Source organism: Eublepharis macularius, chromosome 5, assembly GCF_028583425.1.
Source record: "Eublepharis macularius isolate TG4126 chromosome 5, MPM_Emac_v1.0, whole genome shotgun sequence".
NCBI lineage: Eukaryota > Metazoa > Chordata > Lepidosauria > Squamata > Eublepharidae > Eublepharis > Eublepharis macularius.
Window position 1 is genome coordinate 6,781,873 of NC_072794.1, and position 24,100 is coordinate 6,805,972.

The 24,100-nt window shown below is 48.0% G+C and overlaps 2 protein-coding genes across 6 annotated transcripts in view; one reads left to right on the forward strand and one right to left on the reverse strand.

Annotated features, from left to right (window-relative positions):
• Nucleotides 1-20,458, forward strand: part of TJP3 (tight junction protein 3) — a 76,465-nt gene extending 56,007 nt beyond the window's left edge. For all 4 annotated transcript variants that reach the window (XM_054979942.1, XM_054979944.1, XM_054979940.1 and 1 more), the window contains exons 12-20: nucleotides 1,334-1,442; nucleotides 5,880-6,099; nucleotides 6,649-6,848; nucleotides 8,311-8,406; nucleotides 8,534-8,604; nucleotides 14,812-15,123; nucleotides 15,868-16,125; nucleotides 17,928-17,980; nucleotides 19,438-20,458. In XM_054979942.1, the coding sequence (XP_054835917.1) occupies nucleotides 1,334-1,442; nucleotides 5,880-6,099; nucleotides 6,649-6,848; nucleotides 8,311-8,406; nucleotides 8,534-8,604; nucleotides 14,812-15,123; nucleotides 15,868-16,125; nucleotides 17,928-17,980; nucleotides 19,438-19,546 (1,428 nt within the window). In that variant the 3' untranslated portion in view covers nucleotides 19,547-20,458. The remainder of the gene's footprint in view (nucleotides 1-1,333; nucleotides 1,443-5,879; nucleotides 6,100-6,648; nucleotides 6,849-8,310; nucleotides 8,407-8,533; nucleotides 8,605-14,811; nucleotides 15,124-15,867; nucleotides 16,126-17,927; nucleotides 17,981-19,437) is intronic.
• Nucleotides 20,459-21,771: 1,313 nt separating this feature from the next.
• The window catches only part of APBA3 (amyloid beta precursor protein binding family A member 3), a 44,691-nt gene continuing 42,362 nt past the window's right edge, over nucleotides 21,772-24,100 (reverse strand). For both annotated transcript variants that reach the window (XM_054980836.1, XM_054980835.1), the window contains exon 12: nucleotides 21,772-23,367. In XM_054980836.1, coding sequence (XP_054836811.1) covers nucleotides 23,296-23,367 — 72 coding nt within the window. In that variant the 3' untranslated portion in view covers nucleotides 21,772-23,295. The remainder of the gene's footprint in view (nucleotides 23,368-24,100) is intronic.

Consider the following 24,100-nt stretch of genomic DNA (forward strand, 5'->3'; position numbering starts at 1 on the left):
CCACCTCAGACGATTGATAAAGTGCATTGAAAGTGCATTATCCAACGTGTGTGGAATCAGCCAGTGATACACCCAGCTTGCACCTGGTCTCGAATCTGACAGCCAGAAGGTGATAGACACTTGGGAGGCTGGGCGGGGTGGGCCTAGATGGGATCTTCCTAGCTACCCCATAAAGAGTATTCTTCAGGGGAGAAGTGCTGTCTAGTTACAACCTACTTATGGCAACCTGATCAAGGGGTTTTGAAGTTTAGAGATGAGTGGAGGTGATTTGCCATTGCCTTCCTCCTCACAGCAACCCTAGTCTTCCTTTGCAAAGAGAGGAGATCACATCCCTTGGCCTGGAGGGAGAGGGGTTCACTTTGGTTGATTCCACCTGGAGGAAGGACCTCTCATGGCTGAGCTCCATCCTGATGGCTGCTATTGCCACATGGAGCAGACAAAGGGCTACCTGCCTTGCACAAAGATGCCAAGATAATGGGATGCTCTTAGAATGCTCTTTACCTTCTACTGTAAAGAAGCTGGCTTAGAATAAGATCAGTTACAGCATGTATAGAGTGAGGGACAGGGAAACTGAGTTTTTTTGGCATCTATCTTTTGTTTCTCTTGCTCAGTCCATTGCTGTCCAGAGAGTGAGTTTAGAGATATTTTACTTTTAATACTGTTTTGAATGCTGTTTGTTGTGCTTCGTATTGCCAGACCTCCACCATTCCAACATGCTATTCAAAACAGGTGCTGGGGGAAGAGGGGTGGTTAGTTGTTAGTTTGCTCATTCCCTAGGAGTGCACAGCTGTGGTTACCAGCCACTGGGTCATGGGAGATGTGGACACTAGGTGGAGCCTTAGAATGGCAATGCTGTAGGGAAGCTGAGTACTGGCCCTCTTGGTGGGTAATTCCTAAACCAACAGTGTACCAAAGGAGAAGCAAAAGAGAGACACGCCCCCTCTAAGAGTTGGCAGGGCCGGAAGAGCAAACTGTAGGTGGGTGGAGACTTTGTGTAAATAAAATGACAATGCTCTCCTTAAATCTAAAGAGTGGAGTGCTCTTTCTGCCTTTGATTTTGGATTAGAGAAGAAGACTGGCAGGGAGATCTTGGTTCAAATGGAAAGGTGAAAGAACCTTGGGTAAAAATTGGATACTAGGTCTCAGAACTACCCTCTTGTCCAAAAAGCTCACAAATGGGGGAATCCGACCTGAGTGCCGCCTAGCTGAAGTAACAGCTACTAGGAAGCTCACCTCCCTTAAGGGAAAAAAGGAGCGCAATTAGTGAACTGACAGACTCAGAGATGATTCACTGCTTCCTCTTGGCTTTTTTCTTCCTTTTGTTTCCTGACAGGTAAATGACAGAATTTTCCACAACCTAACACGAGAGGAGGCTGTGCAATACCTTCTGGAGCTAATACCAGGCGAAGAGGTGGCTCTTCATGTTCAGAATAAGCAAGATAGTGAGTGACTCAGTTGTTCGACATCCACAGATTCTGGGACAGAAATTCCCAAATTCTGCTAGGGTACCATAGAGATGCATTTGCTGCATTCCCGTCAATTTCTGCTGTATGCCAACTGCAATCAGGTTGCTCCCAGCACAAAGACATGGTAGAAGTTTCTCTCTTCCCCCTGAAGGAGGCTGCCTGTTGTGTCTCTGCATGAGCTAACAGTATGGGAAGTGCTTCCTTCCAATCTATATCAGTGAATCACAAAAGGCACCAGCATGTCATTTCACCTGCACACGGTTAACTTTTTATCCTTGCACACTCTTGAAAATTAATTTTTTTTGGATTAAAAGAGGGGGCGTATCGGGTTCTTAATTTAGCAGAAAGATCCACAGTGATGAGAATTTTTAAGAAATACAGCACTGGTGCAATTCAGAGACATACCTGACTTTTTAATTCAATTCAGGTAGGATCTTGGATGTAGATCCTAGTGGAGAGTCGTCCTTGCCCCACAGCATGTCAGACTTGTAGGCTGTAAAATGGGGAGGCACTTGGTTCTGCAAAGGGGCTTCTGGAGGCCAGTTCACACATGCACAATGATCTTCACTTGACTACCGAACACGGAGTGTGAAACCCTACTGCAGAGTCTTGTGCTGGGCAAAGCTGAGATACAAACGAATCTCGCTTGACCATCTTGCGAGAGTTTCCCTTCAATCTTTTGGCTCTGCTGGCCTTCTGTATGTTCTCTAAGGTGATAAACTATGAGTACTGTGAACTAGACCACCAGCCAAAACGATTTTTCTACATTACTGCTGCATAGTGATTGGAATAGAACTGGAGGGGACACAGTTTCAAATCTCTGCTCGGGGCCGTGTGTGCTGTCAAGTTGCAACCAACTCATAGCAACCCCAGGGGCATGGCGTTTTCAAGGCCAGGGATGAGCAGGGGTGGTTTGCCATTGCCTTCTTCTGCATAGCAATCCCAGTCACCTTTGCTGGTCTCTCATCCAGGTACTAACCAGGGTTGACCCTGCTTAGCTTTCAAGCTCTGACAAGCACAAAGTGCCTAAACAGAACAGTGCCATCTAGGCCCTGGCTACGATGCGCTCCGATCAGGTCAGGAATGTGTTCTGAGAGCTCCATGCTTCCCAGGTGTGCAGGGCCCACTTTGGATTGGGGCCAGGGTGCATAAGAAGTGCTGACACGTTCCATCACTGCACCATTTTCCCAAGGTGAAATGGTCTCAGGGAGCTGCTATTTGCTGCTTTGGGGGCTGCATGTGTGCTGATATGTCTAGGAAAATGGCTTCGGTCAGGAAAATTTTACAGGGGAGGGAGGTCTAAGCCCTGTACAGCAGAGTTCTGATCCAAATTGGGCCATTGCACACCTGAAAAACACATCCGTGACCTAATCTGGGGAACCAGATTAGGGCTCACACTGATTATTATTATTATCAGTGCCTTATCCGGTCAGGTTTCTGGGAGTGCTGGGCTAGGGCTCTAGCCCCTCCCTTTGGTTCCAGGGCTGCTGCCAGGCCCTGGGGCCAAGCTCAGTGGGCACCTCGGCTGAGGGCTCACCCTGATCATTAGTGCCTTATCCGGTCAGGTTTCTGGGAGTGCTGGGTTAGGGCTGTACCCCCTCCCTCTGGATCCAGGGCTCCTGCCAGGCCCTGCGGCCAAACTCAGTGGGCACCTCGGCTGAGGGCTCACAGTGTTCTCTCCTTTTCTTTCCTCCTTAATTTCTTGTTTGTTTCAACCTCACCCCCTCTGGATGGAACCAGTACAATGCTTTCCAACAACCTCTCCTGTCCTACCCATCCCGTCCTTTCTGCGACGGCAGAAGGTGGGTGCTGTCTGCTGCTGCTGCTTTTGGGTACGAGGGGCACCTCAAAAGCTTTTGCTGATACGGTTGTGCTGCACAGTGCACCCCTATCCATGGGCACCTGCTGTTCCCCCTGTGCATGGGGGGAATGGGTCCTGCGACTCACTTCCTTTCCGCGAAGGCAGGAAGGTGAGTGATGTTCGCTGCTGCTGAAGAGAAGCTCAGTGGGTTTCAGCTCATGGCTCGCAAATGTTGGGGTCCTCCCAGTCCTGCTCCGCAATGCAGCCAGGAAGCGTCTGTTCTCCTCTCCCGTACAAGTACCCGGTCCCTCTTTCGACCTCTCCCTCTCTGGAACCACCCCGACCCCGCCCTGCGACCTCTCCTGTCCTGTCCATCCCGTCCTTTCTGTGAAGACAGGAAAGAGGGTAATGCTGGCGGCAGCCTACACTACTTACTGCCTGCACAGGTGAGGTGTCTCTGAGTGGTGTGGATTCTGTGGAACTGCCATCTTCCGTAGGGTGCTGATGCTGAATCGACTGCCCTGTCTGTGAAGGCAGGTTGGTGGGTGATGCAGGGGGCAGCCCACAGCTCTCCATGAGGGCACCTACCTGCCTGCCCACAATCCCCTTTCCTAAGGTAACCGATGCCTCCCCCACGATGTGAAGGCAGGCATCCTTCACCACCTTGATGGCAGGCACGTGAGCCTCCGCTTCCACATGTTAGGGGCAGGCCCCACCTCCCACCATTGGTTCTTTCCTTTCAGCTTTCTAATGATGGAATAACGCAGATATTTATGCAATCCACATGTCTCCCCAATAACCCTGTACACGGTATCTGTCTCTCCTGTCAATCTGATACAGGTATTCAATGTATCCATGCATCCCTGTATCCTATACATCTGTCCCATACCTGTCTATTGAGAAACCTGTCTATACCATACCTTTATACTGAGGTGGAAAGTAGCCTCTGGGAGGCCTGGCGGGTGGGCACAGGGGGGGTCTGCCGGCAAGCGGCCACACTCCCCACCCCCTAGAGAGGAAGTGGCATGCCACCTCCTTCCCGAGCCCGCCAGGCCTGGCGGCCGCAAACATCACTCTCCTTCCGGCCTACGCCGGAAATATCAAGTTCTCTGAGGTCTGGCGGGTGAGCACATGGGGAGTGGTGCTGGCAAGCAGCAATATCACCCGCCCCCTAGAGGGGAGGCAGCCCACCTTCAAGTCCACCACTTGTACACGGGGCCAGAGTCAACTGGTGGCTCCCATTGTATCGAATGGGAGTTTCCTGGGGGTGTCAGATTTGGGAATGTATAAGTCCAAGATCCGTATTGCAATCTTGACCAAACTTGGGTGATGGCTGGAGGAGGGCCTGCTGATCACTCCCTGTGAACATGGGCTCTCTATGTCCCAACAGGGGCCGTTCTGGCGTGTTCGTTTTTCCCCCCATTCATGCCCATGTCTAGTCTGTAGTAGCAAAATAGTAAAGAGTCCAGTAGCACCTTTAAGACTAACCAGCTTTATTGTAGCATAAGCTTTCGAGAGCCACAGCTCTCTTTGTCAGATGCATCTGATGAAGAGAGCTGTGGTTCTCCAAAGCTTATGCTACAATAAAATTGGTTAGTTTTAAAGGTGCTCCAGGACTCTTCACTGTTTTGGAAGGAAATGTGTGTTAAAAATATGATTGCATATAGACTAATGAGAAGGGCAGAAGTGTTTTTAAAAATGCAGTGAGGTGAAATGAGTGCTGTGTTCCTGACGTTGAGAGCCCCTTTCACATGTGCTGACCATCACCTGTGTGCACCAGATGTGTGCTGATGGTAGTGTTTCAGTTGTTTAAGCAATCCTGTGTGTGCATTCTGTGCATATAACCATATTCCTCCCCCCCCAAACTTAGCTGGCATGTTAACTCGGGTCCTGTGTCAGATATAAGTATAACATCGTTTTTCTCATTTTCCATCAGAAGTGGAGGGTATCCTAGAGCCATATCTCCCTTCTCCATTTTACCCTCACAAGAAGGCTGTGAGGCTGTGTGTGTGTGACTGGCCCAACGTCCCCCCAGAAAGCTTCCATGACAAGAGTGGGGGTTTCAACTTGGGTCTTACAACACTAACAGCTGTGCTGGTCTGTGTATGTCAGGAGACAGAAGAGATTTGAAACTCCTTCCTGCCAGTCATTGAGAATCTTACTTCTCCCTACCTCTGACTTTGCCTTTTACTACTTTTAACACTACGGTTGAAAACTATTTTTTTTAAAAATGCACCCACAAAAATCATAAAACCAGTTCCCTTAAAACCCCATCATCAAATTCACCATTACAACCAATTCACAACTAAAATAAACCCACAGTCTGGGCACGTACCAAAACTCCGGCTCAAAAGGTTCAGCAAGGCTTCCTGAATGCCCTGCTAGGCTCTGAACACCAAAGGAATATGGTGTGTGTGTGGGGGGGGCAGGGGGTGCATTCTGTGTCCACTACTGAAAAGACCTTACTGCAAAGGGAAAGCACACATCTTGCTTCCTTTGGTGAGGGGAATACGGTGCAGTTTCACCTTAACAGGTGTTGGGAGAAATACGGAGGAGAGGGTGTCCCTGCAGTCTGTTTGCTTCAGGCCTTTGAATGTTGTCTCCTTCCCTAGTCTACCGGAAGATGATGACGTCTAATGTCGGGGACTCCTTCTACATCCGCACCCACTTTGACTTTGAGAAGGACACCCCTTCTGGGATGAGTTTCATCCGGGGCGAGGTCTTCCACGTGCTGGACACCATGTACCGGGGCAAAATGGGGAGCTGGCTGGCCATGCGGATGGGAAAGGAGCTTCAGGAACTGGATAAGGGCATCATCCCAAACAAGAGCAGGTATTTAGGGGTCTCTGTGTGGAAGGGCTTCCAGCATCCTTGTTGCAATGCCAGATTAAGATACGGAAGCCCAAGCCCAGTTGTCTTGAAACTCCCTACCTTCGATGAATGCTTTCGGTATGAGCTTCTCTGCCATGAGATGCCTGTGTTCTCCATGGGACTCCTGGATTTCAAGCCTGTCAGCCTTTCTTCTATTCTGAAAATTATAACTTTTGGATTTGGACCGGCTGCGTGTTTTCTGTGGGTTTTGCTTGTTTCTGTAGCCACAAGCAGGCACTTTCCTTGCTTTTTAATTTTCTTTTAATGGAAGCTGCACTCCCCAGAGTGCTCCATTTCTTTCTCTTCCCATGCCTAGTGATCAAAGTTGATTTGATACATTATCCCAGAGCCACTGAGTGCGCTTTAAACATTTTGTTCTCTTCCTGCCCTGTTCCAACTTGTGTGGGGTTTGGCTTGGCCCTTTCGGCTTTCTCTTTTGTTTGGTATGTCTAGTAGCTCTCGATTTTGTGCTCCCCCTACCTCATTTACTGCTCTTGGTTTGCATTCCAGAGCCGAGCAGATTGCCAGTCTGGAGAGTGTCCTGAAATCCACACCGAGTGCCTTCAGTTCCTCAGGGGCCCGTGCCGAATTCTGGAAGCTGCGGGGCTTGCGAGGGGGCAAGAAGAATCTGCGCAAGAGCCGGGAGGACCTCTCTGCTCTCACCAAGCAAGGACACTATCCGCCATATGAGAGGGTCGTGCTTAAGGAAGGTGGGGATTTCAGAGGGGGTAATAGTCAGGGCTGGCAGCCGCACACAGCAAGGGGGGATAGCTGCCAGGGGCACCACTGGCTTCTGGTGGGACTCACTGCTGACTCATGCACCTCCTCAGATGCATGCACGCACACCCTTCCCTTGCCTGCTCGTGAGCATTTTGTCATCTCTGATCCCAGCTGCATGTGTTGTCTAGTGTTGGTAGGGAAGGGCATGTGGGTGGAACGCAAAGTATCAGCATTCCTGGAGGCCAAGGCAGTGGCATTCCTAGCTGCACCCATCGCCCGTCAGCATTGGGCATGCAGGCAGTGTGGGCAGCTGTGGTTGCAGGTAGTATGAGAGTCTGTCAGTGGGCAATGGAAAGATGCACAGGCAGGTGGGGGCAGGTGGGTGGGGGAGCAAGAAGGGGAGCCTAGTAGCTGGTGAGTATTCTCCACCCAGGGCCCCAAAAAAACCTGGAACTGGCCCTGGTAATGGTAGTGTCATGTCTGTGCCCCATCCATGCCATTATTTTCATGCTGAACCTGTAATGATGTTCTGAACCAGTGTTTCATGCTGTAACTTGATGTCATATTGCCATGCCATAACTGCTTTGCTTTCACAGACTTGCTTTGCGTTCATAGACTTTCACAGCAGCTGCAGATGCCTTATCAAAGGAGCTCTCAGTGCATCTGACCTTGTACACTGCTCACTCCCATGAATCTGTGTCTCAACTTTGATCTCCTGCTTTCTCATTGTCTAGACTTGATAATTGAAATATGCGAGAAGTTCTCAGGAATGATTCCCGCCAAAAGTATAATTGCTGGTGGGAGTGGGGTGATTGTCTTTAAGTGGAATGGTTTTCTCTTGTATTATTATTATTCCTGTCAAATTGATCCTTACTGCTTAGTAGCTTACCTTGCTTCTTGGTAACCCTATGGACATATCTGTGGAAATGATTTGATTTCTGAATAAAACCATTTAACCAAGAGCCTGGATTCTTGCTGCAGTGGTTCAGGGATCTATCTGCCATAGCCTGTCATCCATAGCCTGACAGGTAGGAAAGAGAAGTCCAGCCATTATGCTGGAAAAATGGCTTTGAGGGTGCAACAGATTCCTCATGAAATGTGCATCCATTATCCCTGTTGCAAAAAAAAAATGGTTCTTTAAAATTCCTTTGTGAAAATTGGCATGAGGCATAGAAACAAATAGATAATACAAATGTGCAGTGTGTGTGTGTGTGTGTGTGTGTGTGTGAGAGAGAGAGAGAGAGAGAGAGGAGGACTGTACCACCTGGTAAGAGAACAGGAAGTTATACCAGCTCCCCTTTAAGTTTAGGGGAAAGAGGAGGGACACCTGTTGGGAGCTTCCAGGCTTTTTCTTCTGCCCTCCCTGCATATGGAACAGAAGCTGAATTTTGGTTTTGAAGATTCACTGCACCTCCTCCCTGACCCTGCTGTCTACCTTCTCCTTCCCTGCAGCGACTTTTAAACGGCCGGTGGTGATTCTGGGCCCCATTGCTGACATCGCCATGCAGAAGCTGAGTGCTGAGATGCCGGATCAGTTTGAGATTGCCGGTGGGTGTTCCCTTGACTCCCCCCCCCAAGCCTCCCTCACCCCTTTCCCCAAGGAACATAATTGAGCAGAGTTTCCAAAGGGCAAAGTTATATGCTGAAGGCTTCTGTTGTCTCTTCCTCTTGTTAGAGAGCGTCCCCAGAGAAGGAGGGTCAGCAAAAGTTATCAAGTTGGATTCTGTGCGGCAAATTGCAGAGCAGGTGGGAGACTTGGCTTTTTTTTTAAAAAAAATTATTTAATCAGTTGCCATATGTTGCTACAACAAGTAAACAATAACAATTTGTACATTAACAGTCACCTTTCAGATTAAACGTCAACTAGAAGTTATGCCAAATAATCATATGGAGAATTGTATAAGTGACTAGACATTAGATCAACAAAAAAAGAGAATTACACTCTCTTAGTATCCAAACCACTCATAGAACGAGGTATATATCTGACTATCTGTAGATGAATGTTGTTTCTCTATATATCAAGTTTTGAGAAAAGTGGCGTCATAATTAGTGTTTTCTGTCATTTTTATTTGGTCTGCAGTCTTTCCCATCTACTATGGAAACTCTCTGCGTGACCTTGGGCAGGTTACTCATACTCCGGTGCCTACTCAGGTTGTTGTGAGGAAAAATGGAGGAGGGGAAAATGCTATAAGGTGCTTCTGGTCCCCATTGAGGAGAAAGGCAGGGTAGAAATGAAATGAAATAGTGTGTGTTTGCCTTTGTGTGTCACTGTTGACTGAGGAGTCACTTCCTGCATCTGATGAAGTATGTTCTATTTATTTTTTAATTTATAACGTGTTAGACTGTCTGAATTCAACCAACAGTGGTATATGACTGACTGTAGCAATTGCTATTTAAGTGCCTATGAAGTGAATGGACGAAACAGGATTGGACAACATATATGCCGGCAAAACCCATAGGCGTGCAAGACTTCTGCAGGCAACTGGTTTACTATGAAGATTAATGAACTTGGTTGTATGCTCCTGTGCATTTTGAATTGGCGTTCATTATTTTTGTATAGATACTCTATTGAATGTAACACATTGTTTCATATGTATTTTTGTAGTGAATCTTTATTGTATAGAAAACAAGCCTTGATTGTGTGTATCGTCCCACCAGTTGGATATCGTTGGTTAAATTATTGATGTTTATATCTTGATGTTTATATCTTGAATTTGCACAATTTTCTAGCACTTTGCACTTTAAATATATATAAATTCTTTTAGAATTTGTGATTGTGTACCTCGGGATGATTGTTACTGAAGGACTGACATTTTGGCAGAAGTCCCTAGAAATATCTCTGGAGCCAGCACCCTGAATGAGGTCATAGCTGCCATGGTGGGAAGACGCTGCACTGCAGAGACTTACAAACTACAAGACCCTGCAAACCTGTGTGGGCTCAGTGCACCTGCACCAATGAGAGAGAGAGAGAGTGGACCTCTGGTGGGACACTAGGTACAAACCAGGACTAAGCCTAGGTGACAGGCGAGATATCTACGTACCCGGGGGGGGGGGACTGAACCCTCCACTGAGTGACGGAGTCTGACTGCACTCGGATTGGGATTTACTGGACTGTCAAGCCAGAGCGAGAATTACGACCCAGCTGGATATCCTTTTCAGGGAGGAGGCGGCAAGGGAGCTATTGAGACACACCAACCCTGAGGAGCCTTGATCCCGGGAGATTCAGAGCGAAGAAGGAGGAAGATGCCGACCCTGCTCCACCAACCTGGGCGCTTTGGGAATGGAGGACTATTACAAAGTCATGGGGGTGAACCGACTATCGAGGCATTAATGCGGTGTCAGTGTCGAATTCCTACCCCTTCCCTCTCATCAGAGACTTATTGAGCGTGGTGGCTCAGGGGAAAATCTTTTTAAAATTGGACTTGAAAGATGCCTACTTCCGGGTACAAATAATGGAGAGGGATGAATGGAAGACAGCATTTAACACCCCTTTGGGACAATTTGAGTACACGGTGATGCCTTTCGGATTACAAGAGGCCCCTAGGGTGTTTATGAATTTAATCAATGAAACCTTACATGAGTACCTGTACAAAGGTGTGGTCATTTATTTGGATGACGTTTTAATTTATTCAAAAGATCGAGTCACATGTCCAGTTGGTCCGACAGGTACTGAAAGCCCTGTAATTACCTGCCTGTAAAACTGTCCAAAAGTGAATTCCACGAGGAGGAACTGGATTTTCTGGGCTAGAGTTTCAGGGCAGGGATTAAAAATGGACCCTGAGAAAATACAAGCAGTAGTGGGGTGGGAACCCCCCACAACCCGGAGGCAGTTACAATCGTTCCTGGGCTTTGCCAGTTTTCACAGACCTTTCATAAAGAACTTTGCCAAGGTATCGTTGCGCCTCACTGACCTGCTAAAAACCAAAGGAAAAGGTGCACAAGGAACTAAACCGAGTGCAAAATTAGCCTGGTCTCAAGAATGCCAAGAGGCATTTGAGTAATTAAAAAAACTGTTCACCTCAAAGCCAGTGCTACAGCACCCAGATGAAAACCATAAGTTCATTGTACAGGTGGACGCTAGTGATGTTGCAATGGGAGGGGTCCTGTTGCAAGCCGATGATGTGGGGAAACTGCACCCTTGTGCATATGTGTCAGTCTATGGAAGACAGGATACGTTGAAAGTGACTCCTGACCCTTGCAGCAAGAAATCCAAGCTCTCTTGAGTAAATAGGTCTTTATTGAGATATCACAGGCTTCTCGGTACATATGTCCGTAGGTTACACAGAAGCAATTAAAGGTGTCTGGCTGTACACAGGTCTCTTGTTAAGAATAACGCAGTAAGCATAGGTTACATTATATCAACCCTTTCACATGTTCCCCCCACTGGCCCTCTTGGCTGAACACAATCAGTAGTGGGATGGAAGGAGCTGTTCCAAGGCCGCTGCAGCAAGCCATCTGAGATAAGGGCTCGCTCGTCTCGGGATCTGGAAAGCAACAGGGAGCAGGTGCAAGAGGCTACTGCAACATATCATACACGGAATAACAATATGGAAGGACAGTGGGCAACAGACCTGACAATATGAGTCCAAAAAATTCTCTGAGACTGAACGCCACTGGGCAGTCTGGGACAAAGAAGCCAGTACGGTTAAGTTGCCGCTGTCTACCTGGAGACATTGAATAGAGGGGGCCAAAGTACACCTTTTGAAGTGTGGACAGATCATAAAAACTTAGAAGCGTTAAAAACGCCGTGGAAGCTCGGCACTAAACATCTAAGGTGGGTGGAGTTCTTCTCCAAATTCAATTTCACACTGAAGCACCTCCCCAGCAAATCTAACTTCCTGGCAGATGCTTTATCACACATGCTCCAACACGAAAGCCAATGGGAGGTAGTAATAAACACTATGTTTTCGCCAACCCAGTTGGGAGGGGCTGTAATCAACAGAAATCAATCACAGCAAGTGAAACAAGATACCGTTCCCACAGGCTGGGAAGAGAGAGTCTCCAAGGAGACCGAAAGGAGGGGGGACGCTCTGCCCAAGGATGTAATGCAAAGAGGCGAATCGGGAGGCTGGTACAAGCAGGGGAAATTGTACATTCCAGCCAGCTTAAGGAGGGAAGTGCTGAAGCAATGTCATGATTCCAAATTAGCTGGGCATTTTGGATATTTGAAAACACTTAACCTAGTACAGAGACAGTTTTGGTGGCCCGGCATGAGAAAAGACATTTCTCAATACATTTCTGCCTGCCAAGTATGCTTAATGGGAAAAAAACAGAGGGGGCAAGCCGCCTGGTCTACTTCAACCCCTAGAGACTCCCTCTCAACCATGGGCAGTGGTTTCCATGGATTTTATAACTGACCTTCCCCCCTCGAAGGGTAAAACACTAATTTTGGTGGTGGTGGACTTATTTTCTAAACAAGCTCATTTCATCTCTTGTTCTAAAATCCCCACCGCAAAGAGACTGGCGAATCTGTTCATGCAGCACATAATGAGGCTGCACTCAGTTCCTGATAAGATAATTTCAGATCGCAGAGTACAATTTGTTGCCAACTTCTGGCGGGAGCTATTGAAAGTGGCGAGGATTGAGCAGGGGCTCAGCTCCCCCATCATCCCAAGACAGATGGTCAAACTGAAAGGGTTAATCAAGTACTGGAACAGTTCTTAACATGTTATATCAATTACCAACAGGATAATTGGACCAAATTTTTAGTTTTCGCTGAATATTGTTATAACAACACAGTCCATGCATCCACTGGTGCCTCCCGATTCATGGTGGCTCAAGGATATGAAGGCAGAGTGATGCCCTTCACCCAGACCCCAGTAACTAAGCAACCAGGTGATTTGGGGGAGTGGTGGTCGAAACTGACAAAACAATGGGACATGATTAAAAAGACTCTTGAAAAGGCCAAAGAGGATTACAAAAAAATATGCTGATAAAAAGAGATCACCTCCTTGGAATTACAAATGGGAGACTATGTATACATCTCTACTAAGCACTTAAGGGGAGAGCAGCCAAGCAAGAAGCTAGGCTGGAAATTCTTGGGCCCTTTTCCGGTTGTAAGGATTATAAATGAGGTAACAGTGGAGGTAAAATTACTCAAGAACTTAAAGAATATCCATCCGGTTTTCCATTTCAGCCTCCTGAAGAAAGCTCCCCCTCCTGACAAGTGGTATCCAGACTGTGGGATTTCCCCACACACAGACTTGTGGATGGACAGCAACACTATGAAGCCAAAGAAATCCTGGACTCAAAGCTAAAACGAGGAGTATTGTTTTACTTACTACTTTGGATGGATTTTGATGAGGGGCAGAGGGAGTGGGTAAAAGCCTCTGATGTAAACGCCCCAAAACTGATTAGCAAATTCCATAAAGCTTACCTCCATAAACCGGGACCCATATAAGGGGGGATGGAGTTAAGTTTGGAGGGGGCAGTATGTCATGTATGCCTGCCTGCAGTACATGCCATGTGTATGGTATTTGCAACCTAGTAATCCTCTGACACTATAGAGAGTTCTGAGTACCTTTCAATGCCTGTTATTTGGAAGTTCAGTGTGTTATCTCTGCTTTGAAGTTAAACACTTTCACTTCTGTAGCCAATGGCCTTGAGGCCAGATGCAGCTAGTCTGAATTGTATCTTCCCTGAGAATGGATGATTTCATACCCAATTGCTATTGTTGCTTATCGTAGTCTAAACTCTGATACTTTTTGTCTCTGGCGTTTGCGCCAGAATCTCAACGGGCTACTAACCGGGGGGCGGGACATTAACCTATAACTAACCATGCTTTCCCTCAATACGTCACTGCTGCCAGTTCCACTGTCTGAGCACCTTGAACCTGATAGATCTCTAATAAAAGTTACTTCAATCAAAGCACCTGTGTGATTGATATGGAGAACTTGGGGATTTACTTGCCACGGACTGACAACTAGGATCTGGGAGACCCAGGTTCAATTTCCTGCTCTGCCATGGAAGCTCTCTGGGTGACCTTGGGCCAGTCACAGACTCTCAGCCTAACTTACCCCACAGGGAGGTTGTTGTGAGGAAAAAATGGAGATGAGAATGCTGTAAGCCGCTTTGGGAGGAAAGTTCACAGGATCAGCAAATTCAACTAAAGGAACGCACTGAACTCCAGTTTCTTTACATGCCTCAGTACCTAAACTGATCAGCAGTTACAGTGGAACAGGTGGGGTGGGGTAGGCTTGCCAGCCTCCAGGTGGATCTCTTGGAATTACAGTGGATCTCCAGATGGCAGAGAGCAGTTCCCCAGGAGGAACTGCTTTGGATGGTGGGCTCTATGGCAATATATCCCACTGAGGTCCTTCTTCTCCTCAGATTCCACCCTCTCCAGGCCCCAACCCCCCAGATCTCCAGAAATATCCCAGCCTGGAGTTGGCAACCCTAGAGTGTGAGGTTGTGACTCTATAATCTTGAAAGCTTCAAGTTAGAGGGAAATGAAGATAATTCTTGTGGGGAAAGTGTGGGGGGTGTAGGGAGGTTGGAGGGAGGGCCCACTGGAGGATATGCACAGCAGAGACCTCCCAGGGGAAGCAGAAGGAATGTGATCAGCCCTGAGAAAGCTATACCCGGGCCTTGGCTGCTTGTTTTGCTTGTGCAGAAAGCCATCTCTGTATCCATAGAGGAGGCTGCCTGATGTGTCTCTGTATGTTTGACTACTCTGGTTTGCCTCCTTTCTTCCAGCCTCTGGTAAGTGAAGGTAACTTTGGAGCACTGGGCACGTGACAGAATAATTCACCCTTAGAGGAAGCTGCTTGGCATGTCACAGCTTGCCTAATCACTGGGGGTGCATCTAGAACAGCAACATGTGCCATAGGAGTGTAGGTAGCACGGACTCTCTCTTGCTGTAGAATGAAATGTGACTCTGGTTCTAATTCGGAGTGGGGTCGGGTGTGCTTCACTAATTGGGGAGTGTGACTTAGTTTTGTTTCTCTTTGGCAGGAGAAGCATGCCCTGTTGGACATCACACCTGCGGCTGTGGAGCGTCTCAACTATGTGCAGTACTTCCCAATCGTGGTCTTTTGTAAGCCTGACAGCCGCCAAGGGGTGAAGGCCATGCGGCAGTGGCTGGCGCCAGACTCCAAGAAAAGCTCCCGGCGCCTCTATGCCCAGGCCACCAAAATGCACAAACATTGGAGCCACATCTTCACGGCCACCATCAGCCTGGCAGGAAGTTCAAACAGCTGGTATGAGAGCCTCAAGGACGTCATCCGCATGCAGCAAGCTCGACCAATCTGGACGACGGAAGAGCAGGTGCGTGCTGAGGGCTTGGTAGGTCCTTTAGGAACAGTCATTGCAGCCCTTGCCATAGTGGAATGAAACTGAGAACTGCATTCCCTATAACAAGTAAAGCATTACCAGTGGGTGACCAGGCAGGGAACCTTTTAAATAGGAAGAGGGTTGGATCTTTTCCTTCTCTCTTTCCTTCTCTACCTCTCTTTCCTCCCCTCTTTCCCTCTCCCCCCCCCATCTCTTTCCTTCTCCTCCTCTCTCCCTCTCTCTTTCCTCTCTTTCTTTCCACCATTGACATGCCTTTAATGACATGAAAGGCATGAAAAGAAAATATGGATTAGTAATGTTGATAGAATCTTATTTTGTGACTAGAAACAAATCCACCCCCCCAAAAAACCCTCAAAAATTGGACTGCTTAAAAAACACTAAATCATCACCTATCTTTGTTGTTGATTTCACTACTAATAAAAAAATAATTGACATTCTTATGGCATGTTTCAAATGTTCAGTATGTATTGCTAAGAACCACCCCAAAAGGTCGAGTCACTATTATGGGATCCATATTGTAGGAGAGCTTGTGTGAGTCTTTCGCTATTCAATGAGTTGTTAGCAGGTGTCATTCATTCCCACAAGGCAACCCTTGTTGGTCATACTCAAAAAGCCCCATCCCTGAAAAGCCCCCCTCTTCTTTGTGATCACTTCCCTACATGGCTAGTTTGGAAATGTTTTCCATCCTGCAATTTAACCCTTTCCCCATTTCTGCAGGTGGACTATCCAGCTGAGGAAGGCTTCGACATGTTAAGCCAGCCCCCAACCGGCAACTCCGGCTACCTCACCTGTGACAGCCAGGCCAACAGTGATTATGAGGAAACAGATGCGGAGGGTGAGGCATACACGGACCAAGAGCTGGACGAACCTTACCAGGAACCTGCGCTGGCCCGCTCTTCGGAACCTGCCAAGCAAAGCCCTGAGATGGACTTGAATGAGCGGGTGGCAGCAGCTCTAGCATACCCCATTGACCGGGTAAGGAGTAGCAAAGGCCGATTTGACTATGCAGTGGGAGTCACCAACTTTATTGAGCTGTGGGCAGTCTTGGAATGCTGAGAGAAAGTAGTGGGTGCTGCCACAAAATGGCTGCCATGGAGGTGGGGCCAATCACAAAACATTAAGAAAGTTCCATGCCAAGCATCATCCTAGCATGAAGGCAACTTCTTCCAAATGGCTGCTCCTGGCACACCCAAAGGCCATGTCTCTTGGGCTCATATGAAGCACCTCCAGCTCTAAGGAGATGTGGAAAAAAGCCGATCTCGGCTCTTCGCTTCATTACAGAGACTGCTTTGTTTCAGTTTCCAAAGAAAGAGGAGCGCTTGCTCCCTGCGCTTGTTGACATGGAGAAGATGCCAAGTGTGGAGACATCTGAGACTGGCTGTGCTGTGTCCGCCCAGGTTGACCTCAGTGCTTTGCTAGTCCTGTCGCTGACTGGGATTACCACCCAGTGACAGGATGCAAGGGGAAGACAAGGTGGTCAGCCCCCCCCCCCCCTTAGGGGTTCCTCCCTCACATTGAAGCTTAAATGTTGACATGTGGCCATAAGTGCTAGAAAGTGTTAACACAACTATTTTTAACAGGTGCTAAATGGTGACATGCAAAGTAATAAAAGCCGATTAAAATGTTAGGTTTTATTCTAATGATCGTAACAACAACAACCAGTTTATATACTGCCCTTCAGGATGACTTAATGCCATACTCAGAGCAGTTTACAAAGTGTGTTATTATTTTCCTCACAACAATCACTCTGTTAGGTGAGTGGCGCTGAGAGAGCTCCCAGAAGCTGTGACTGACCCAAGGTCACCCAGCTGTCTTTATGTGGAGGAGTGGGGAATCCTGCTGCTCTTAACCACTACACCAAACTGACTCTCTAGACATGAAGGAGACTTAAGTGGAAGAGCCTTGAGTAGACTGTGTTGGGGAGTAGGGAGCTGAGGAAGCTAAGCAACCCCACATATAGAAAACTAGAACTTTAAGGAGGATGCTGGTTAGGCATCTTTCTCACTTTTGTGCTTGATTATTACTTGGAGAGTTTCCTTTTTATTTGGGGGGAGGGGGACAAGGTGGGGTAAAAGTCTTCATAATAAATCAATCAATGATAGTTTTACATATGGAAGTGTTACAAAAAATACAATCCTCACCACCTGGAAGGGTAGCCACTCTATCACCTTGTTTTGGTCTCTTAAATCATGAATATGGCTACAAGCCTTTGCATATTTACCTGGAGTAAGCCCCACACATGGGAACTTATATATGAGTGGGACTTGCACTAGATATCAGGGCTTTTTTTCTGGGGAAAGAGGTGGTGGAACTCAGTGGGTTGCCCTCGGAGAAAACGGTCACATGGCCGGTGGCCCTGCCCCCTGATCTCCAGACAGAGGGGAGTTGAGATTGCCCTCCGTGCCACTCAGCGGTGCGGAGGGCAGTCTAAACTCCCCTCTGTCTGGAGATCAGGGGGCGGGGCCACCGGCCATGTGACCGTTTTCAAGAGGTTCCGGAACTCCGTTCCCCCGCGTTCCTGCTGAAAAAAGCCCTGACTCTGCTGGTGGAGTTTGTTTCACTGGTTTTAACAGGATCTTAAGTATTGAAATCAAAAAGAGTCCAGTAGCACCTTTAAGACTAACCAATTTTATTTTAGCATAAGCTTTCGAGAATCAAGTTCTCTTCGTCAGATGCATGATACAGAGACTATTGACTAACTTTAGCTGGGTTGCTCAGAATGAAAATGACATAAATTCACAATGTGGCCCTGACTGTTGTTTATCTTTCTGTCTCAGCATGATGGCAACCAGCAGCCCCAAGGGCAGTGGAGACAGGACTATGACATCAGGTAGGGCCTCCCTCCCAAAGATGGGGCTGGGTGGAGGGTGGGAAGTTTTTCTTGTGTGGCTGCAGGAGGGAAGGGTGGCTTCTTCTGTAGCAGGAGGGGTTTCCTTTGATTTTTGTCACTTTTTTGTCCTGCTCTTTCTCCAAGGGGCATGGGTGGTTCTCCATTTTTATCTTCACAACAACCCTGTGAGTTAGGTTAGGCTGAACAGTTGACCAGATATCAGCTGTTGGGTTTCGTAGCAAGTGAAGATTTGAACCCAGCCTAGTCAAACATTTTAACCAATGCACCACACTGGAGCAGGAGCTTCATGGTAGAAAAGAATACCAGAAACATGTTAGGTTGCCCAGATCATCACATGCATCTTTCTCTTCTTCAGGATGACATAGATGGGGTGGTGTAAAGAGTGGGCAAACCCTCTGGGCCTGGTTCTGGTGCTGATAACAGCCACACAGTACCCCAGAAGCTCTCCCAGAGTAGTATGCCCCGCCTGTTTATACCAGACTCACAGGTTTCAGGGTTCTTAGCTGGAAGCCCTTGTGCACAGCAGGCAGACACTCAAGACACAGGAAGGATAATTATTTATTAGCTCAAGAGAACAGTCAAATTAACAATACTCACTCTTGAGGCAAAGCAATGGCAATAAAAAAAAGAGCTTGACCTAATCTTAGCTAAAACAAAGCCCACTAGACAAATAGGTGCCCAACCTCCACGCTCCTGTGATTCAGCCTCTTCCTCCTTTCTTTTCGATCCACCCCGCCTTTTCTTAAGCCTGGGGGAGGAGCCGCCTAATCAAGGACAACCACCAGGTGCACTTAATTAGCCACTTATCCACTGTTCTAGACAGGTGGGTCTTATCCTTCCAACAGACTTGCACAATGGGAGAGAGCGACTGGCCGGAGGTCCTCCAGTTGAATGCTCTATCCAGGGCCCCCTACACTTTCAGCCTTGCAAAAAAGAGCATGCAGGTTGCTAGGTCCACCTGTCAAGCTTAGTGGGGAGGCAATTTCCAGAGATGCTTCTTTCTGTTTGCAGGCTGGTGGTCATTTGAAAGGCTGCCGAGATTGACCAAGGTGTTGTGCAGGTTTAGTTCTCAAAAGATTGTTATTTGTGATCTGTTCTAGAGAGTGCCTTTCTTGCGCTTCCAAACTGCACCAGGGCTTGGCATAGCATGGCTTCACAGGTGCTGCCATTCAACTTCACCTTATTCTTCCCTGTTTCCTAGCCCTACCTTGCAGGGTTGTTCTGAGGATGTGTTGGGGTGGGGGTGGGGTTACAAAAAAGCAACAACCCTGAAGTCTCGGAGGAGCAATTTGAATGCAAATAGAGCAAACACTACCTAGGGAGGGAATGTTTGGATTCTCTGAGTACCTTAGGAGGAGCTTTGGGGTTCTTTGTATTCAAGAATTGGTAAACAAAACTGCCTTGTAGAATTTGTAATCTTTCTGTCTCCTTGCCAGAGAATATGAACATGAAGCCCTCCGAAAGAAGTTCACACAGGCCCAAGCCTATGACTCCGAGTCGGATCAGGACTATGGCTATGATTGGGGGCCAGCCACAGACCTGTGACTCACATCCCAGCTATCAAGCCCACCCCCACCCACCCACCCCGTTGGATGGGGCTGTGCTTCCCCCTCCCTCCAAAAAGCTTAAAAGACTCTTGTGTCCATGACAGGGGGGAAATATATTGGGGGGGAGGGGCTTTCCCCCCCTAAGAAGCGCAAGAGTTCTCCCTTTTTCAGCCTGTGCCTTTTGAGACTCTTGCCAAAGGAACATTGCTGTGGCATTCTTTCACTTGCAAGGGTCAGGAGGGCGTGCCTCCCCCTCAGTTGTTGTCAGGTCTTCCCCGTCTGCCTTCCAAGGTAACCCCAACTCCTTTCATCAGGTCATAAAACTAGGTTGGCCAAGGCCTCCTGCTTACCAGGTGAAAATCAGGCCACCTTTACTGATTTCATCATGAGGATTAGTGCACAGAGCAGGCACCAACGGTTCTCTGCAGCGTGAGGGCAGACGCGCTTCACTTCCTGACTGGTCTGGAATGTCCACGGAGAGAATGGGAGCCCCTTTCCCTTGCGCCTCAGTCTCTTGGGAAGCTGTTCGGCACGCACGGCATGGGAGCTTTGCCTGTGGCCTCCGGGCACCCTTGCTGGATCCATCTTGTGGGCTGCACGAGCAAAGCCACGCCTGCCCAAACAACTCTGAGCCAGAGGCTCCCCTTGGCGCGTGAACCACAACTACCAGTATCTTTTAAACAGTATGAATGACATGGTGTTGACCTTTGTGTGTGGATGGTTTTTAGCAATACCCCCCTCCCCACCAAGTTTGGGAAGGTTTTTAAGAACTTCATTTGCAGTCTCTGGCTAACACCTATTAACCTGGAGGCCAAATAGCCTCCGGCCATCCCTCCAGTGGGTGGCCCAGCAAGGCCCTACACTTGTGAGGCCCAAGATGTATGCTTTGTAATAAAGGAATCTTCTCAGATACGTCGTACGTTTCTCCTTTAGATCAGTGGCAGGGAGATGAAAGGCCGGACGAGGGACTGGCCGATAGGAAAATTTTTGTGTGGGGCTGGTCCGCCTCTTCTAAATCTGGATTATTCAGTAAAGTGCTTTTTACTCTTGGCAGTCCATTGGGGGTACTGGTGGGGCAGAAACTGGTGGGTGGCCATGTCTTAAGATTTTGTGGCAACACAGAAGAACAACTGGGTGCAACAATCAGCTTCCTGAGCATCCAGCGTCATTTTTTTAAAGAAGAAAATGTATAGTTTGTAAACCAATGCAGCTAAGAGACTCAGCTGTGAATCAAGGAGTCTGTGGTTCAACTCTTGCCTCTGTTCAAGAGGTGGATTTGGACAAGCTATTCGTCTCTCATCTCCTTTCCTGCAAAAGTGGGGGGGCGGGGGGGGGAGAATAATAATACAAAAGCAACTTTGTAAGGGGAGCGTATCCACCTATCCTTCTGAGCATTCTAAAGCACCTGTACCTATTACCGTGTTGAGTTATGAAGGTACCCTTGAAAGCGTGTGGATTTCAAAGCCTTTTGAAACCTCAGAAGTCTGAGAAATTGCTGAACAAGATTCTCAGGGGTTGGTTTCTATGTCCTGCCTAAAACCTTACCTTGAGCAGCAGACAGAATAGACTAAGCAAAGAAAAAGCAACCATCCATATTTGCATAATAGAATAGAGGTTGCAGAAGTTGAGTTAATATGTGTGAATGTTTCCCCTTTGGGGGAAGGGCACCTAGAGCACAACACCCAGGGCACCCCTTTATTCAAGATAGTAAAGAGTCCAGATACATCTGACGAAGAGAGCTCTGGTTCTCAAAAGCTATGCTTTCGAGAACTCTTTACTATTTTGCAACTACAGACTAACACGGCTAACTCCTCTGGATCTTTATTCAAGAAGGGCTGGTCTTGACAGCATGAGTAAGAACGAATAGGATGCTGCTGCCTTGGTATTTTCTGCACCAAAAAGACCTTAAGTTGTGCAACCTGGATGTATTTTGCACACATGGAACCCCTTCCCCCATACTTGTATAGGTATTGCCCATTAGCTCTCAACCCTAAGGCTAGAAACATGCCCTTAATTTAAAAAAATCTCAAGGCAGATGCTCAGAAAACAGACCATTATGTCTTCCAGAACTATGCATTTCCTTGGGGGAATAGGCTAGACCTCAATATCAATTTGACCTACTTTCCAGTGGCTGGGGTGTGTGCATGCAAGACATCTTTCCCATTCATCAGTAACTTGTCACTTCTTACATGTAAATAAGAACACACAGAAATTCAGCAAGAACCCAACTCTCAAAGCCCCTTTATTCTCAGATTGTGGTAAAAATTGCAAACAAGATTTCCTTGGATTTGCAACAGAGGCAGACCTGCATGTATGCGATGCCTCACCTTTTCCTGGCTCTCAGGGCTAGAAGCTGGCAGCAGCAGCAGGTTCTTAAACAGCCACACCTCAAATCAAAGGCAATCTGCAGAGAGCACATTTGGGCACTGCTTTGATGCATTGTGTACAACTGTGAGCACAGGGGTGCCCCTCTTCCTCAGATGCAGGGCCAGTCTTGCTTACATCCCAGGGAAGGCCTGACTTCAGTCTTGCATAGCCTGCTTTTCTGAAAAGCTAGGCTCACCCTGGACTACAGCTGTGTGTGTGAACTTTCTAGAGCAAGAGTGGAGTGTTCAAGATCTCCTGCTGAGACTGTGTATGCATGCTGGCTTCAGGACAGAAAAACTATCTGGCAGAATCCACTACCATTCTTTGCGGGAATTCCAGCAAAGAATGGAATGACAGGCTGGGGCGTGGGGCGCATTGGAAGGTCAAGGGACTGACCTGCCTCCCCACCCCGTGGTATGTCAAAAGAAGTTGGGGGCCGGAAGGGAAGGTCTCAAGGCAGTCTCCCTCTCCTGCACCCCATCCAAAATCTTGTATATCCTGCGACCACCCAGGAGAGCTGAAGCATTCCGAAGAGATTGCCGAGACCAGCAAACGGTGTGGGCGAGAAGGGCCAGCTAGGAAAGTCACCAGCTTGGGGAGTGGTGGTGAGTGAGTGTGAGCGTGTATGTGTGACGGAGGGAGAGTAGCATGTGTGTTTTCACACATGCAAGGGAATGGTGGTAGCCTATAAAAGAGCGAATGGATTGCTCCAATTTGGCTTTCAGAAGGGTGCATTCCAGCTTTGAATGTTCTTTTGCCTAAAAAGCACCCTGAAGCTGGGATTTCGCAGCAGGTTGGTGTGGCCCATCCTAGCGTCTCAGAGCTCATTTCTCAGCATGGATGAACCAGGCGGTGGTAGAATCATGAGGTGAGAGTGGACTGTACCACTTCAAACAGCAGCCAGGGGAGTGCCGTCATTTTTTAATGCATGTCAACATCTTCCTGCTTGCAGAATGGGAGAGAAATTTTTGCTGAACCAACCAAACAAGAAAAAAAAAGCAGGAGGACATTAACAAGATGTGATTCTACCCACGCCACAGTTGCAGCCTGAAATGGTACAGGTCCACTCTGCCCCCTTGCGCTGCTGCAGCTTTGAGGACAGGCTGGGGGCAAGTTTCAAGTGAAGGTCTCACTTGCACTCAGAATCACAGGAGGAAAAGACCCTGTTCCAGTTTGCACCATCCAAGTGCAGAGCTGCCCTCCCTCCCCCCGCCCAGCCAAACTGCTTACATTCTGTCCTTCACCTATTTAAAAAACCAAACTCCTCCTCAGAACTCAAAAGGCAGGCAGGATTGGGGACGTCACTGCAGAGGCTGGCTTCGTGTGTAGGGGACACAGGTGGCGTTATGTGAACATAAGAGACACCTGAACTGCCTCCTTTCAAAGGAAGACAGGTTGCTCCTGGCCTGTCAGGAGGCGGTATGTTGAAGCTGGCATTGTTTTGATGTGCACCTGGGAAAAAATGGAATCAGTATATCGATTATGGCAAGCCGGCAAAGAGTGGTGGACAAAATAATTCATAGGAAAACACCTTCCCCCAACCACAAATCTCCCGCCCCCCTCCCAGGAATAAATAACTTTCCAGGGGCTTGAGCAGACTAGTTCCCCGCCCCATGCCTCCTGGAGCATGCTCCATGGTCATCAGCCTGTTCTTTTTAGCGACGAAGTCCTACTGTAAAAGAACGTGGAAACCCTTGCCTTGTGTGCAGGGGTGGCCCTTTTTTGCTGCTCTATGATTGGAGACTAGGTCTGAGCTACTTTAGCCTCAGCAACTCATAGCTCAGGAGTGGATTGCCCTGCATTTCTGTCCCCGTAACGATCCGCTTGTTATGCTTGTATAAGCAATCATCGGCTGGCATCCAGGACACCAGCTCTGCATCAGGGTGCAAGCCAAAAATGATGGTAAGTGGGACGGATTTGGCTACTCAAGATGTGATTGCCCTGTTCCGAGCTGCCAATACTCCCAGGCATCCCAGAAAAATGAAGTATCTTGGGGATTGGGATCTTAGAATCATAGAATCACAGGGTTGGAAGGGACCTCTAGCGTCATCTAGTCCAACCCCCTACAAAATGCAGGAAATTCCCAAATACCCCCCCCCCGCCACACACACACACACACACACACACACAGTGCTCAGAAGATGGAAAAAGTCCATCAGAACCCCTAGCCAAACTGGCCTGGGAA